This window comes from Phoenix dactylifera, chromosome 14, assembly GCF_051530095.1.
Source record: "Phoenix dactylifera cultivar Ajwa chromosome 14, Ajwa_hap1_PhDact_Kaust_v1.1, whole genome shotgun sequence".
Classification (NCBI taxonomy): domain Eukaryota; kingdom Viridiplantae; phylum Streptophyta; class Magnoliopsida; order Arecales; family Arecaceae; genus Phoenix; species Phoenix dactylifera.
This window is the reverse complement of record NC_143203.1, coordinates 19,254,532-19,270,080: the sequence shown is the minus strand read 5'-3', so window position 1 is coordinate 19,270,080 and position 15,549 is coordinate 19,254,532. Positions and strand designations below refer to the sequence as shown.

Sequence of the window (15,549 nt, the reverse complement as noted above, 5' to 3'; positions counted from 1 at the left end):
TATATATCTTTAATATAATATATATATCTTTAATATAATATATAATATCAACATTATATATATATATATATGTGTGTGTGTGTGTAACATTGACATATGGTATATTGATATATCAATTTTTCTGCTAACTTGAAGGATATTTTTGTCTTTAATTTTTAACCCAGGATCACCGCCCTGGGGTGATCTTGGATTCCAGATCTCAAGAACAAGTATCCCATCATCGAGTTAGGAGATGATTTGAGGAGTGAATATGATTTAAAATCACAGCTATGTAGGGTGCAACCAAATATGAGCATCACCTCCACCCACATTACTCTTGGTCCACGGCGATCAAGCCATACCAAACGCCCCCTAAGCCTTGCTCAAATCGCCCCCTCTATCACTTTCCCCCTTTTCTCCCTCCGACCTCCGCCGTCTCACCGCCGGCGAGGTTCTCCGATCACCACAGCATCAGAGAGAGAGAGCGAGAGAGAAATAGAAAGGGAGGGATATTGATCCGAGATGGATGCCAATGGCGGAAGCGCGTAGGAGGCAGATGCGCGTCCGCTTCACCACCGAGCTCCTGCCGCCGCTGCGAGTCCCGACCACCTCCCTCGCGTCTGCTGCGAGTTCCAAGTCTCCAATTCTCATAAAATGATAAAAGTAATCCGATAAAAAGTCGGACTTAAGTTGGAGATAATCGGAGAAACTTTAAACCATTGGGAAATCATTTAAAGAAGATAAGTTCCTTGTTCTTGTTGCTTTCCATAGCATAGAATTAGTAGTCAAAGGGCTTTATACTTGATTTTCACCTTTCAGCCGTGTCGTTATTTTATTTTAATATAATACCAAATTATATTTATTTGGGAAAGTTGCTTTTGAGTATTTATGCTCATCCCTTCAAATTCCAATTCCTCAGAGATATATAGATTTTTTCTTAAACTTATTTTTGGTAGTTATTCCTAGGAGGCTTTTCCTACTGCTGCTACTATGAAGCTGGCGTTCTCCTCCCCCTCCTATTCTTTGATTGCATCGGCCATTAAATCTTCGATAGCCCAAAATTCTCTCCCAGCTGGCAAATCCCTCCATGCCCATATCATCAAGATTGGCTTTTTACATGAGACTGTTCTCTGTAACCATCTCCTCAATCTTTACTCTAAATCCAGCCAATCTGACAATGCCTGCAAGCTCTTCGAAGAAATGCCCGAAAGAAACCTTATCTCTTACTCCACCTTGATATCTTCCAATTCGCGATCCGGTGATCCCAATCTTGCCTTGCATTTGATGGCTCAGTTGCATAAACTAGCCCTTGAGCCTAACCAGTTCGTGTTCTCTAGCTCGATTGCAGCTTGTTCCAAGTCGAAATCGTTGAGCTTGGGGGAGCAAATGCATGCCCAAGTGATTGTCTCTGGTTTTGGATCAGACCCTTTCGTGAGCACAGCTCTAATTGACATGTACTCAAAGCTTAGTTATCCGGAGTTGGCTGTTTCAGTTTTCAGGCGGAGCCTAGTTGGCGATCCAGTGATGCTTAATTCTATGATTTCCGGTTATGTGGGCTTTGGTGCCTATGAGGATGCTCTACGGCTCTTTGGAGAAGCAAGGCAGGATTTTGATTTCAAGCCAACAGAGTTCAGTTTTGGTAGTTTGATTAAGGCCTGCTCAGAATTGGAAAGGGAGATCGGGGAGCAAATTCATGGATTTATAGTGAAGACTGGATTTGATTCTAATTGTTTTGTTGGAACCTCTCTCATTGATTTGTATGGTAGGTTTGGAGACATAAAAGGCTTGGAAACAGTTTTCAAGAACATCTTATCTGCTGATACTGCTGTGTACAATGCCATGATTGGCGGATACACAAAAAATGAGCTAGATGGGATTGCACTGCAATATTTCTGTGAGCTGAGGTTGGATGGCTTCGACCCTAATGAGTGCACTTTATCTGGTGCTCTTAAAGCCTGTGGAGGTTTGAAGTCTTTTGACTTGGGAATGACAATTCACGGGGTCGTGGAGAAATCCAGATTTCGGCAACATTTGGTAGTTAACACTGCTTTGATTGATATGTACATGAAATGTGGTATGGTGGAGGAAGGTTGTAAAGTGTTTGATTGCATGAATGAAAGAAATACCATCTCATACAATTCATTAATTTCTGGGCATGGGCAAAATGGAAATTTTAATGAGGCTGTGGCCCTGTTTGTTGAAATGAACCGCCAACATCTAGACATGGATCTTGCTACCTTCGTTGCTTTGATGACTTCATGTTGTGGACATGAATGGAGTCTCTATGTTCATGTAATTAAGCATGGTTTTGGGTCAGATTATATGGTCAAAAATGCACTGTTAGATGGTTTACTCAAAAGGGGTGCAGCAGAGGAGGCTATAGAATTTTTCGGCAAGATGAAAGATAGAAATGTCATTTCGTGGACTACAATCATATCAGGCCTCACTCTGTTGGGTCTCCATTCAGATGCAATAAAGCTCTTTAAAACAATGTGCTCTACACAAGTCTATCCTAACAATTTCACTTTTTCCAGCATCTTAAGGGCTTGTGGGCACCTAGCTGGTCTAGACCAAGGAAGATGCATCCATGGATGCAGCATAAAGCATGGGATAATGGATGAATTCACCAACAGTGCTCTTTTGGACATGTATGCAAGATGTGGAGCTTTGGAAGATGGCAGAAGGTTGTTTGATGAACTCATGAACAAAGACATAGTCTCTTGGAGCACAATGATCTCTGGATATGCCCATCATGGATATGGACATGAGGCGCTGGATCTATATGCTAAGATGGAAAAGCATAATGTTGATCCAAGCCATGTGACTTTTGTCTCTCTTTTGTCTGCATGTAGCCACTGCGGTCTAGTTGAAAATGGAGTTCAACTCTTTGATCAGATGGTTTCTAAGTATGGGATAGTTCCATGCATGGAACACTATGCATGCATGGTTGATCTGTTTGGTAGGGCGGGAATGCTGGATAGGGCAAGACTCTTTATCGAAAACATGCCGTTTGAGGCTGATGCATCTGTGTGGACAGTATTTTTAGCTGCTTGCAAGCTTCATGGTAATGTTGAGCTAGCACGACTTGCTAGGGACCATGTAATGGGAATGCAAGGTGAAGATAGCCCAACACTTGTGCTCATGTCCAATATGTATTCTGAAGTAGGGAAGTGGGATGATGCAGAAAACACTAGGAGGAGAATGAGAATAGGATTGAGAAAGGAACCTGGATTAAGTTGGGTGAGGACTACAGAAGAGCCTCTATGCAGTTATGGTGCTATTTAGCAAAAAATGTTCTTCGGCTGCAACATGAAGAATTTGCAATGAGTGCTTTGAACAACAGGGGTACATGGAACAGCCAACTGATTGCTGTTGTGAAGGATGACAAAAGCATGGGCTTCTCAGAGATTTCCAGCCTTCTCCTTCATCTGCATTCTACTATTTAAGCATGGATCTGAGCTACATGGGACAGTGCATCCTTGGTTCCAACCAGAACCATTCAAATTTCTCACTGATGGCGAGCTCTTATGCCTCTCAAGCAATTACTTTTAGCGGAGGGCATCTCTGCAGAATGTTTTCTGGTGATCCTTCTACCGAATTTCTTTCTTTTCTTGCTTTTTCTCCTATAAATTCTAATTCTTGTTGGTTTATTATGAATTGCAGGAGAAAATATTTAAAATCAGATACATAAAGATATGCTCCTCAGAATCAGCAGGATCCTCGTTTTCTTGATGATCGAATCTGTCAGAGCAAGTAAGAGTTCTAAATTGAGGTAGACATTGTTTTTAATTAAACACTATTACCAATGACTGCACTTCTTGTTTGTATATTCTTGGCCTTGGGTTTTACCTATGTTTAATTTAGTTTAGTTTGCCAGGGCACACCACTCTTGTTATTGAAAGAGTACTTCACATCTGTTGTACATTGCACTTCAGGATGACAATGGAAATTTTAGTGCCATGCTTGATTTGATAATATCCTTTAGGTATATTGTAGGTCCCAAATTGGACAATTTTAGATTATTCACACATAATTGCTACCTCTTGAGGCATTTTTGAAACATGTGATGAATTTTAGGTGATCGAGTAAGTCAAAGGTGGCATCATGAAGTAAAGCATCATTATTGTAGATTATGTGAGGAGGGTGTTATCTGCTAATATCAGTGGGCTATTAAATTTGACTAGTTAAGAATCCATTTAAAAAATTGACTAGTTAAGATAGACAAAATAGTAACCTGGCCTTTCTTTCAAAGATGATGCTGAGTTGTGTACCAAAATAGGATGATGCTGAGTTTTTGATAAGGTAGTAGACTTAGTGGAGGGGGAACTTTTGTCTAGGCTTACATATATCTTTGTGGTTTATCTATTTGACCAATGTGAAAATACTATGCAAATTTAAAGAAATGTGTTTTAGAATATCTCCAACTGAGTATGGGTTGATGCACCGGCAAGAAATCCATATAACGTCCAGTTTTCAGTTTGTAAGTCATGTAGAAGTGGTACATCACATTCAATAGTTTGGATCTTTGTTTTGGAATCGTTTATCTTCAAATTCAACCTGAGCAGATCTAGGCTCAAATCTAGGTTGCATTAGGCATCACTTTCATTTTTCATGAAAACTGAAAATAGTCTCTTTTTTTTTAAACCAAATCCCAAAACTTATTTGGTAGTCATTTGGGTTAAGTTTTGTGGCAGCGACGGTGGTGGAGACCATGGTAGCAGTGGCATTGTCAGTAGAGGCTGACGATGGTGGTGGTGGCAGTAGCGATAGAGGCAGTAGTGACAGCCATGGCTTTTTTGGTTTTCAAAAATTGTGAAAATTTGAGATTTTTTTTAGTTTGGACAATTTATCGAAAGTGAGAAAGGATTTTCAAAAACTAAAAATGGAAACTTGGTTCTAAATGAAAACTGAAAGTTGGAAACTCGAGTTGATGCCAAACAAGCCCTAGTTTACCATGCATGGTTCAGGTGCGCACACTCCAGCTGTCCAAATATACAATTCTCCCGTGTAGTTATTTTATATTATTATAATATCAAATTATTTTCATTTCTGAAAGTTACTTTTGCGTATTTATGCTCATCCCTCCAATTCCACATCCTCAGAGATCTACAGATTTTTTTTTTTACTCATTTTTGGTGGTTATTGCTGGTAGGCTTTTCCTACTGCTGCTAGTATGAAGCTGGCGATCTCCACCCCCTCCTATTCTTTGATCGCATCGGCCATTAAATCTTCGATAGCCCAAAATTCTCTCCCAGCTGGCAAATCCCTCCATGCTTATATCATCAAGATTGGATTTTTACATGAGACTGTTCTCTGTAACCATCTCCTCAACCTCTACTCTAAATCCACCCAACTTGACGATGCCCGCAAGCTCTTCGAAGAAATGCCTGAAAGAAACCTTATCTCTTATTGCACCTTGATATCTTCCAATTCTAGGTCCGGTGATCCCAATCTTGCCTTGCATTTGATGGCCCAGTTGCATAAACTAGCCCTTGAGCCCAACCAGTTCGTGCTCTCTAGCTCGATTGCAGCTTGTTCCAAGTCAAAATCTTTGAGCTCGGGGGAGCAAATGCATGCCCAAGTGATTGTCTCTGGTTTTGGATCAGACCCTTTCGTGAGTACTGCTCTAATTGACATGTACTCAAAGCTTGAATGTTAGAATTCATTTAGCAATGATGGGGACTGATGTGGGTGGCCATAAAGATTTTGGACTTTGGCACGGGTTGACCAGTCATGGAAGTCAATTCATGTGTATTCATGGAAGTCAATTCATGTGTATTTGCCAGATCCTTCCAACCAAACGCTCCCTATTTTGTTGTTGCCTATGTGGTTCAAGCTATCTTTTGCAAAAATTAGCCATACGCATCACCATCATGCATTGACAATGATCAATAGTCGATGCATTGTGCGTGTTATTTAGCCAGAGTCTCATGATCACAAACAATGACGAAAGGAAAAACTAAAATCCTGCAGAAGAAAGCATCTGTGTGCATCTTATGTGGCAGTAGAGGATGTGGAGTCGGGGGGTAGTAGAATTTTATTGTCATTTTCTGTGTCCAATGAAGCTCCATATTTCTTAGCAAAGCCTTTGAATTCACTACTTTATATATCTCTAGATGTTAAAGGACTGGGTAAATTGTCTCGTCAGGAGTATAAATGTTATGACACAATATATTTGCTGTACTCAGGCTGAGTATTTACAGATTATACGGTTCAAGGATGTGCTATTCTTACCCAAAATTTAGTATTGAAAAAAATCTTTTATGTTGTCAGTTTAATTGATTGTTCTTCGAAATTTAAAAAATCTGATGAAGTCAAAAATAGTCATTGTGGTATCACTCTTGTTCTTTTGGGACGTTTCTCTTTACGTATAAGTTTAATGAATGATTTTCCAAATTTGGCTGTCAACACGAATAACCACAGAGATATCCCCACAAGGGTATGAATGTTGTTTGCTACTCATCCCTAATTTACATTTGTTATTTTCAGGATTTCTGGTTTGAAAGAGATTCATCCCTGTGGATGCTGCCTTGCATGAACAATGATCTTCTGAGTCATATCAAGAAAGCTGGTTTCTCAACTCTGCAGGACCTACTGGATCTTCCCGATGCAAATTTGCAGAGGTTGCGACAGTTTCCTTCTTCAGAGTTATACCACGTATAACTTTGCTGTATAAGTTATCTTTGTAGTTACCGGTGACCAATATTTATATAAGGTACAACTGCTTATAGCTTATCTCTCTTCTTCAGATGTTGTAGTGTATCTTTATGAAGCTCATTTTTTTACTACTTGGTGAAAAATAGTTATTTTCATTCATAAGCAGTTAAAATTCATTAAATTTTATATAAAGCATGACTTAATCCATAAGAGCCTAAAACTTAAGGTTTCTGGATCATAAACATCATTTTTTTTTTCATCTCTTCAATCTCAAAAACTCTTCCCAAACGGACTTGTTTTGGCAACTAGAAGTCCGGTAAGCTTTTAGTCTACACTTGCTGCTTATGGTTCGGTGGAGTTCCCTCTGCCTCTAGGGTTTAGATCTTTAAGATAGGAATGGCTTCCTACCTCATTCCCAGAACCATCTTTTTTTTTATTATAAAAAAATAGCGTGGGCATGACTCTTGAGGCATTGGACGAATCGGTTTGTCCCGTCAAAATAATAACAAATTTCATTATTTCTTTTAGTAGATGACAATAAATTATTCGCTACTAATTATTAGTTTTTTAAAAAATTATAGTTTTACCTGCCCTATCTTTTTTTAAAATATTTTTAATTAGATACTTTGAGTTACAGGAAATTTGATGCTGCTGTCTATAAACTAACCAACATCTTTAGCGTGCCGTCACCAAGGGCAAAAATATCTTTACCCTTTTTAAACTAGTTCATTCCAGTATCCCTAATTATCTCTCATTCCATTCTGACCCTCCACTGCCGTTCTCCCTTTCCCGGCATGTGTTTCAATTGGGTACGGCTTCGACCATTCTTGGAGTTGGGCTAAGTTAACCCAAGACATATTTTAATTAATAGTCGTATGACGGATATATCAAGTTATCATTGCAAACCACGAGATATTATTATTATGAAGGATAAACAAAGATCGAAAGCTCTTCCCCCCCTCGGAATTGCCAAAACTTTTGACTATTGACTCATTCCAATATAAAAGATTAGTAAATCAAGTAAGCATTCTATCTCTAATTTTCTCCTTAAAAACACTAAATTTTTAATCACATTCTGTGCTATATTTCTATCTTGAAGATTTTTTGGGCTTGATTGACCAATGTGAACCATAATCTAAGGTTTGCGGTTAATATGTATGTATTCCTCCGTTCTTATATGCCCTCTCCCTCTGTTTATGCTTGAGTATGATTTTTTATGTCTGATTCACTAGGATTTGGTGTTTCAAGTTTTTTTATGCCTGCTTCACTAGGATTTAGTATTTTGTGGTCCCTCTTCTAATATTTGGGTGTAATGTGGGGAAAATCTCTCATATTTTCTATCTGAGATTGCTTTAAGGTAATTTTTTCACTCCATGCATTTGCTCTTCCGTGATTGCTTTGTGATAATTTTTTTATGCTTTGTTCAGTGGTATTTTATAGTTTTGGTACCTAGATTTTTGTGGTCACTCTACGCATAGCTATTCACTAATTGAAAAGCACTATATTTTTAGGGTACTAAAGATGTTTTAGATTTTTTATGCGAACCTAACTGACAAAAAGCTAATTGACTCGAGCAAAGATTGCGAACAATATATGAGTCTTTTAGTGAATACATCATTGATGATAGAGGCAAGCCTATTATTACATTATTGAAGACGACAAAGAGACTAATGATGCAAAGATTTTAAGCAAAGAGAGATGGCTTGGAAAATTTTGATGTAGTTATATACCTGAAGATTCAAAAGGAAGTCCATTGCATTCAATTTTGTGGTTGCTTAAGGGGAAAAAGCTTTCCCCTATGTTGTCATGCTGTGGCAGCAATAATGTTTATGAGAAAGGAAGATGGTTGATGTAGAAGCTGGGATCACTCTGGCATCCTATGTTGTGATGTTGTGGCAGTAATAATATCATGAGGAAGTAATAATATCATTGATGCTAGAGGCAAGCCTATTATTACATTATTGAAGACAATAAAGAGACTAATGATGCAAAGATTTTAAGCAAAGAGAGATGGCTTGGAAAATTTTGATGTAGTTATATACCTGAAGATTCAAAATGAAGTCCATTGCATTCAATTTTGTGGTTGCTTAAGGGGAAAAAGCTTTCCCCTATGTTGTCATGCTGTGGCAGCAATAATGTTTATGAGAAAGGAAGATGGTTGATGTAGAAGCTGGGATCACTCTGGCATCCTATGTTGTGATGTTGTGGCAGTAATAATATCATGAGGAAGTAAGTTGAGGACTTTGTCGATAATCGATATTCCAAACCCACATTTATTGAAGCATATGAGTACATGATTTAGCCAGTCTCTGGCATGCAATCATGACCCAGAACAGCTCAGGGACTCTTTAAATAATTAGAAGAAGAGGCACCTTATTTGGATGTGACAAATGCCTCGAGGGCACAATTCAAGATAGCAGCTAAGTGGATATATAGCATAGGAGAGAGAGCATAGACTTCATCCAGCCAGCCTATAAGGATTCAAGATTTCAGTTGCCTATCTTTTGCCATTTTCAAACTCAAGGAATGTGAGTGCAACTAGGTAAAAGTAGGGGGGTGAGTTTAAACTTATGTTGGAGATATATAACTTAGGCCATATATTTTGACTTCAAAATATCCAAGACATTGTGAAATTGCTCGGAATCAGAAAGGTTTGGAGTGGTTCTGGTGCAGAATTTGAATGAAACAATGGTTTGGGATTAGTATAATTCCATCACTTGTTGCTTTTAGTACATTAGGTCAGGTAAAGCCCTTTGATTCAGCAAGTAAAGCCATTTGATTAAGCAGTCAATCTGACTCTTATTGCAGTAGCTGAGATAGTCCCTAAAACATCCAACCTAGGACTGTCCCAAAACATTCAACATTAGACCCCATTGATTGTGAACTTGAGACTCTTAATACACCACATGTTTAATATGAGACCCTATAAAACAGCTACCTGCAACAATCTATGAAGCCAGCATACAAAACATCAAACATTTGCTCTTTCTTTTCCAGCCATGAAGCATCAAACTTATTATTAGAGGTGGCGATCAGATCGGGTCGGGTCAGATTGGATATAAATCGGATCAAAAATTTGTCAACTTAAACTTGTCCTAATTATTAAACAGGCCAAAAATTTAGATCTGAAACCGACCTGTCTATTAAATAGGTAATACATGCATAACGAATTTATTAAATAAGTCAAATCAGGTTAAACGGGTTAAATAGGTTAAGTGGGTTTTTAACGGGTTAAGTAGATTTAAACGAGTTAACCAATTAAGCGAGTCAGTTTAAATAGAGTAGAAACATGTTAAGCAGATTTTAAATAGGTTAAATATATCTTAAAAAGGTTAAACAGGTTAAACGGGTTATCTGACCCAATTCAACCCGAATATTAAATAGGCTAAACAGATTAAATGTACCAAATGTCTGAGACCTGAACCCGATCCCAATGTCAAATAAATTAAACAAGTCATCCTATTTACGACCTGAACTCGTTTAGTCCAAATCTAAACCTGTTTATGGCAGGTTGACCACGAGTCAGATTGACGTGTCGGCTTATATTTTGCTAGCTCTACTTCTTATTGCGCTGCAAGAGCCTTTTAATGATTTCTCTCCATGCAAATCATGACAACGAACGTAACCACATTCGCAGTTTACTTGGAACATCAAGTTGAGATTGGAGATTGAACCGAAAAATGAAAGAATAATCAAGAAAATTAGAGCAACGACAACACATCTCGCATATTTTTGAAAAAAAGACCAACCAGGATTTATGTTGGTCGATGACATCCTTAATAATGTCGATAGGGTGAACTGAAGAGAACCGAAGCTTGCTTCAATTGCTTTCTCTCTCCCTCCTCTCCCTCTTTCCTCTCTCTCCCTCTCCATTCAAGTTTCTTTAAATGCCATGAAGCCTCAGTTACTTAGAGAAATAATTCGCGGTATCCTTAGTACCAAAACTCCATCCCGAATAACTGATATAAAGAACATTTTGATCCCACAACAAATTTATTTATCATGTGATCATCAGGTACAACTACTCTACTAACGTAGATGAACGTCGGAACTACATCAGAATAATTTGGTAATTCAAACGGCCCAAATGAAAAAAAATTAAAGAAGAAAAAGTGAGCAAGAATTGCTCAAATTAGAGAAGATGATATTATAATTTTTCTAATCCTTCTCAAAAATTTTAGCACATGCACGAGATTGCATATGCCCAATTGGCAGCAATTTAACAAGAGCCAGCAGCATCCAAAGCTACCACTCGAGCCACATGTATCCTGTTTCCGAAACAAGATGACACCAATAAAACATCCTGTTTTTAAGTAGAATTGTTAAATCTATAAGATTTTAGAAAAGAAAAAGTTCACACCGACTAAGAAAGAAATATGGTATCTAGTGTGTTTTTCTTTGAACTTCGTATAAATAAATTGAAAAATTATACAAAGCTTTCCAATATTAAAAACAAAAAAGTGAATTTCTGCTGTAGAAAACAACATTACAGTTTGAAGTGACCATTTTATACCCTTATTTGAAGTAAGGGAGAAGTTTGATTTTCATTTACAGCATTAAGTATCAACAACCATGCTACAAAAAATAGTGCTGCTCTGTTAGATGGCACCCACTAAGAAATTTTGGTAAAAGAGAATGCTCATAGATGGATACCAGTCACCACTTGTTCCTGTGATCATTTTCTGAGATGAAGATTAGTGCAGGCTAGACAAGAGCCTAGATTTGGATTGTGCCAGGACTCAAACTTTGCTGGAAAATAAAACTGCATATCAATCAAACATTCAAACATTAGGTGCACCAATTGACTGAGCCAGCTCCTCCAAGAGTTCCCTCTGCTCCATGGCTGCACATGCCTGCAAAGAACACGAGTGACAAAATATTCAGTTTTGTGAGATTTCTTGCATGATTAAACTAATTTAAACTTAGGAGCTGCATGAAGTTTCACTATTTTGTTTAAACTTGTCTTTTGTTGTACAGAAAGTTCTTTGAGACAGTAATTGTCATTAGTTCTTAGATGGCAAACTCAAAAAATGCTTTGATAAATTAAACCGGATATAACCTAGTTTATTGCAGAACTGAACTTGAGTTTACATCTCAATCATGGACATTTAAGAATATGCCTATATAACAGCATGACAACAATCACTCGCACCATAAAGAGAACAACTATTTGATTCATCGGCACCTCTTGTGGACATGTCTCGTACCTTAAAAAATGCTATATTAAAAGAATAAATAAATTATTTTTCCTATTCCATTTTTTTTAAAAAATGAATCACAAGCAAATCTAAGAAGGATCATAACTTAAACAGTCATTCCTCATGACCACAAACCTGAACGGCTGTCTCAATATTTCCAGAGAGAAAGGACGTGAGCTCAAAGTTCATCTTCAACCGGTGGTCGGTTACTCTATTATCCTACAAATCAATACAAAGTCATCAGATTATTAGATAGGATGGGGGAATCAAAGATCCCTGCATTATTATGATTTTATTTTTGAAAAAAAAAATGTTCTATTAGGGAAATTTGATCATTAACTATCCTGAGTTGAAACACATACGTCTATCAATCTTACGCACCTAATAGTGAAAATTGAATAAATTTGTCCAACAGTTGGTCTTAATTCTGAAAATGGCAAAGATTATCTGTTTACCTTGTAATTGTATGTCCTTATTTTTTCTGCACGAGCACCAGTGCCAACCTACAATTTTCAAGCAATTTTTTGCAAATGCATATGATGGTTAAAGTTTCATCATAATGATTATCCGATATAAATGTGATAAGGTTCTTACCCATCTCATTCAACAATGCTCAGAAAAAGTACTCAAACAAAACAGTCTAATTATCATATTTTATTATTATTTGAAAAGTTAGTGGGCATGCTAAAACAAAGCATATAACAAATAAACATCCAACTTCATTCAACCATGCTCAGAAAAAAGTACTAAAATAAAGCAATCTAGTTAATCATATATTATTATATTTGAAAGGTTACTCGGCATAAAGAAAACACATAAAAATAAAGGTAGGAGAATATCGATAAAAAAGAAAAACAACAAGTGCTTGCAAAATGTCAACCTCTTTTCCCTTTTCGGTTCATGTATGGTCTTTGTCTACTTGAGACACTTCTTAGCAGTTCAAGATAGACTATGATGTATATATGGTTTACTAAAGCAATAAATTTTGAGTGTTCTTAATGTCGAGATTCAAAAAGCCCAGGGGTTGTTTGGATGCCAGGTGTTCTAAAACGGATTTGCACAAATTATAAATTATATGACTTTTATTTAATTGTTGTTTGATTGCTTTTTATATAACTTCTTTTAGAAAACTGACAGATCATAAAACCTGAAAATTGAGTTTTATGAATATCAGCCTCACTGAAAAAATAAAAATTTAAAAATAAATTCACAAAACCTGTTTTACATAAACTCAGGTTTCATGATTATCTGTCTTACTAAAGCTTATAAACAACCAAACAGCCCATCAAATTCAGTTTACCATCTGGTGGAGCCAAATCAGTTTCAGTTTCTGCATTCGGCAGTTGTAGTGGCTCCAATTTTGGCAACATAAACCACAAAATAACAAGAAACTTTAGGAAGAAACATCAAATAGAAATATAATATAAAGACAGATAAAGCCAATGAGGAGAATATAGTAGACATCATCATAGAGAACATTGTATCAGCTGGGAGTCCAAGTGTTTTGCTTCAATTATTTGGGGCTCAAATATTTATCAACATAACAAATAAAAAAAATATAATGACAATAAATGGTAATCTAAATCTAAATGTCTGTTACCCTAAACCAAAGAAATGTGAATTATAAATCATCTTTATATAAACATAGCGGGCAAAAGAAATCCACAGATTCCCTGAAGTCCTGAACACTTGCAATATTTTGAATTAAAATTTGAAAATTTCATGAAAGATCCAAAAAAATTGAATAGAAAGATAACAAATCCACAAGTTCTAAATGAGAGGATTAAGAAATACATATAGAACTTAGGTTTCGGAACTTGATACCATATGAGAGGAGATTTAAGCTTGAGTCTCACAGATTAGAAATAAATTTTTACAAATTCACTTTTTTGGGATGCCTAAGTACACAACTTGGATCCACTTGACACCAGGAGGCTCTGAAGTTTTAATCTTCTCAATACTTGCAAAATCTGAATTTAATCTTTATAAAGTCCTTTTTGTGAAATTCAATTACATGATGAGATAACCAAAACAAGCACAAACGTCCCATATATACATAAAATTGAGCATTATATAGATCATTATCGGATGAGACTCTGAAAACAAACCCTTGTTTCACATTGGATTTGTTTTTGGAATTTCAAGTAAAAGTAAGACTAGGCTCACTTTGTAACCTGAGGACTTTTGTGGACTGAAGATGGATCTTTTTAAAAGAATTGAAACAATTATATACTAATATCATATGTACTTTAACTTTATCCAGAAATTATTGATAGGGAGATATTTTCAAATTATGAGCTTATATTTTCAAACTGATCCTGGTTGTCAGGATACAACAGACTGAAAAAATTAGAAAAAATATTTTATCACAACATATTTTATAATTCCAAGGGCATGGCAGTGGCACCCTTCCAAATAAACCCTAGTAAGGTATATAAATGAACTCCTCAACCCAAACACTGGTCCCTCTTCCCATTTTTCTAAAAGCTGGCCAGGCGCCCACCTAAACACTTGCCTTACGCAGAGCACGCCCAAAGTGCCATGCCTAGGTGTGGCGGCAAGAATGTCATGAATGTCATGGGTTCGGGTTTATATAGGTCGAATGCCCATTAAGCCATAACCGACCTTTATAGTTAAATAATTTATCCCTTCCCCATTACCCGTTTATGCAATGCCATATGCCGTAACCCTAAGCTTCACTAAGAGAATGGAAGAGAGGGAAGATGATGAGCAGTTCCAATAGTCGAATTGTATCAGCAGTAGTAGTTCAGGAAGTTGGGCGGCCACCTAGGTGCCTGCCTAGAACCTAGGCACTGAGCAGCCCCCTAACTGCCCATTTCGCTCCTCCAGTCTTTTAAAAATAATGCCCCTTCCAACTACAGCACTACCTTATTTTTGACGGTAGAAAGTTTACGATCACCTTGGCAAATGAGGATCCATGAAGGCGATCCCAAGTAGTTGGGGAAAAGATGGATGGTTATGGTTGTTGCAGGTAGTTCAAGAGCACCTTCCTAATACAATAAAAGAATTCAAGTCTTCCTAAAGCAACAAGATTAAAATGAAATGGTCTATTTCTTATTTATTTTTTCCCAAATAAGACCTAACACATATTCTTAAACTAACGATACTTTTTTCTTAAGAATAGGAGGGAGTCCCATACGGGAGTCCCACCCATATATAACTACCACTGGACCTCCTCTCACCCTAGTAATATAATTACTCGAGGTCAAATCTCAGTAATAACACCACTTCAAGACTCACTCACCCCCCCCCCCCCCCCCCACCACCCCCAAAACACCCCCAGCCACACCCGAACCCAATTTATAAGCAAAGGGGTATGACCATGGAAGTAACACTCAAACTATTCATACTTGAACACTTATATAAGGGGTGTCTAAGTTATTTTTCTAGCGCTAAATAGAAGGAAAAAGAGTGGTTAATTTTTTCATGTCTAGCAACCGAGCATGCATAATGCACGTTTAAAGGAAAGAACTGAAAATAAAATTTCAAATCACATTAAATAAAAACTATAAAAATATTATATAGATAAAAATAATATTCTTATAAATTGGATTATTATCAAGGAGAGAGACTTAAAAGGAAAAAATTACTATATAGAGATGGAAGATTTTAAATTAAAAATTTATGTCAATAAAAATTAAATTTTAAATGCTAATCATTCTAGAATAGTTTAGTTGGTTTGTGATTGGAGTGA

General features: G+C 36.9%; 2 protein-coding genes across 4 annotated transcripts in view; one reads left to right on the top strand and one right to left on the bottom strand.

Annotated features, from left to right (window-relative positions):
- The first annotated feature begins 239 nt into the window (after nt 1–239).
- The window catches only part of LOC120104703 (pentatricopeptide repeat-containing protein At3g02330, mitochondrial-like), a 19,810-nt gene continuing 4,500 nt past the window's right edge, over nt 240–15,549 (top strand). Inside the window, exons 1-3 of one of the 3 annotated variants that reach the window (XM_088710988.2) lie at nt 240–3,560; nt 3,643–3,751; nt 6,469–6,694. In XM_088710988.2, coding sequence (XP_088567114.1) covers nt 970–3,264 — 2,295 coding nt within the window. In that variant the 5' untranslated portion in view covers nt 240–969 and the 3' untranslated portion in view covers nt 3,265–3,560; nt 3,643–3,751; nt 6,469–6,694. The remainder of the gene's footprint in view (nt 3,561–3,642; nt 3,752–6,468; nt 6,695–15,549) is intronic. The other 2 variants (XM_089927151.1, XM_088710987.2) reach the window with 2 other exon arrangements.
- LOC103699494 (peptide chain release factor APG3, chloroplastic-like) overlaps nt 11,014–15,549 on the bottom strand; it is a gene marked incomplete at its 5' end in the record, with an annotated part of 34,247 nt that continues 29,711 nt past the window's right edge. The window contains 3 exons of the mRNA XM_088710341.2: nt 11,014–11,489; nt 11,970–12,053; nt 12,290–12,337. Coding sequence (XP_088566467.2) covers nt 11,418–11,489; nt 11,970–12,053; nt 12,290–12,337 — 204 coding nt within the window. The remainder of the gene's footprint in view (nt 11,490–11,969; nt 12,054–12,289; nt 12,338–15,549) is intronic.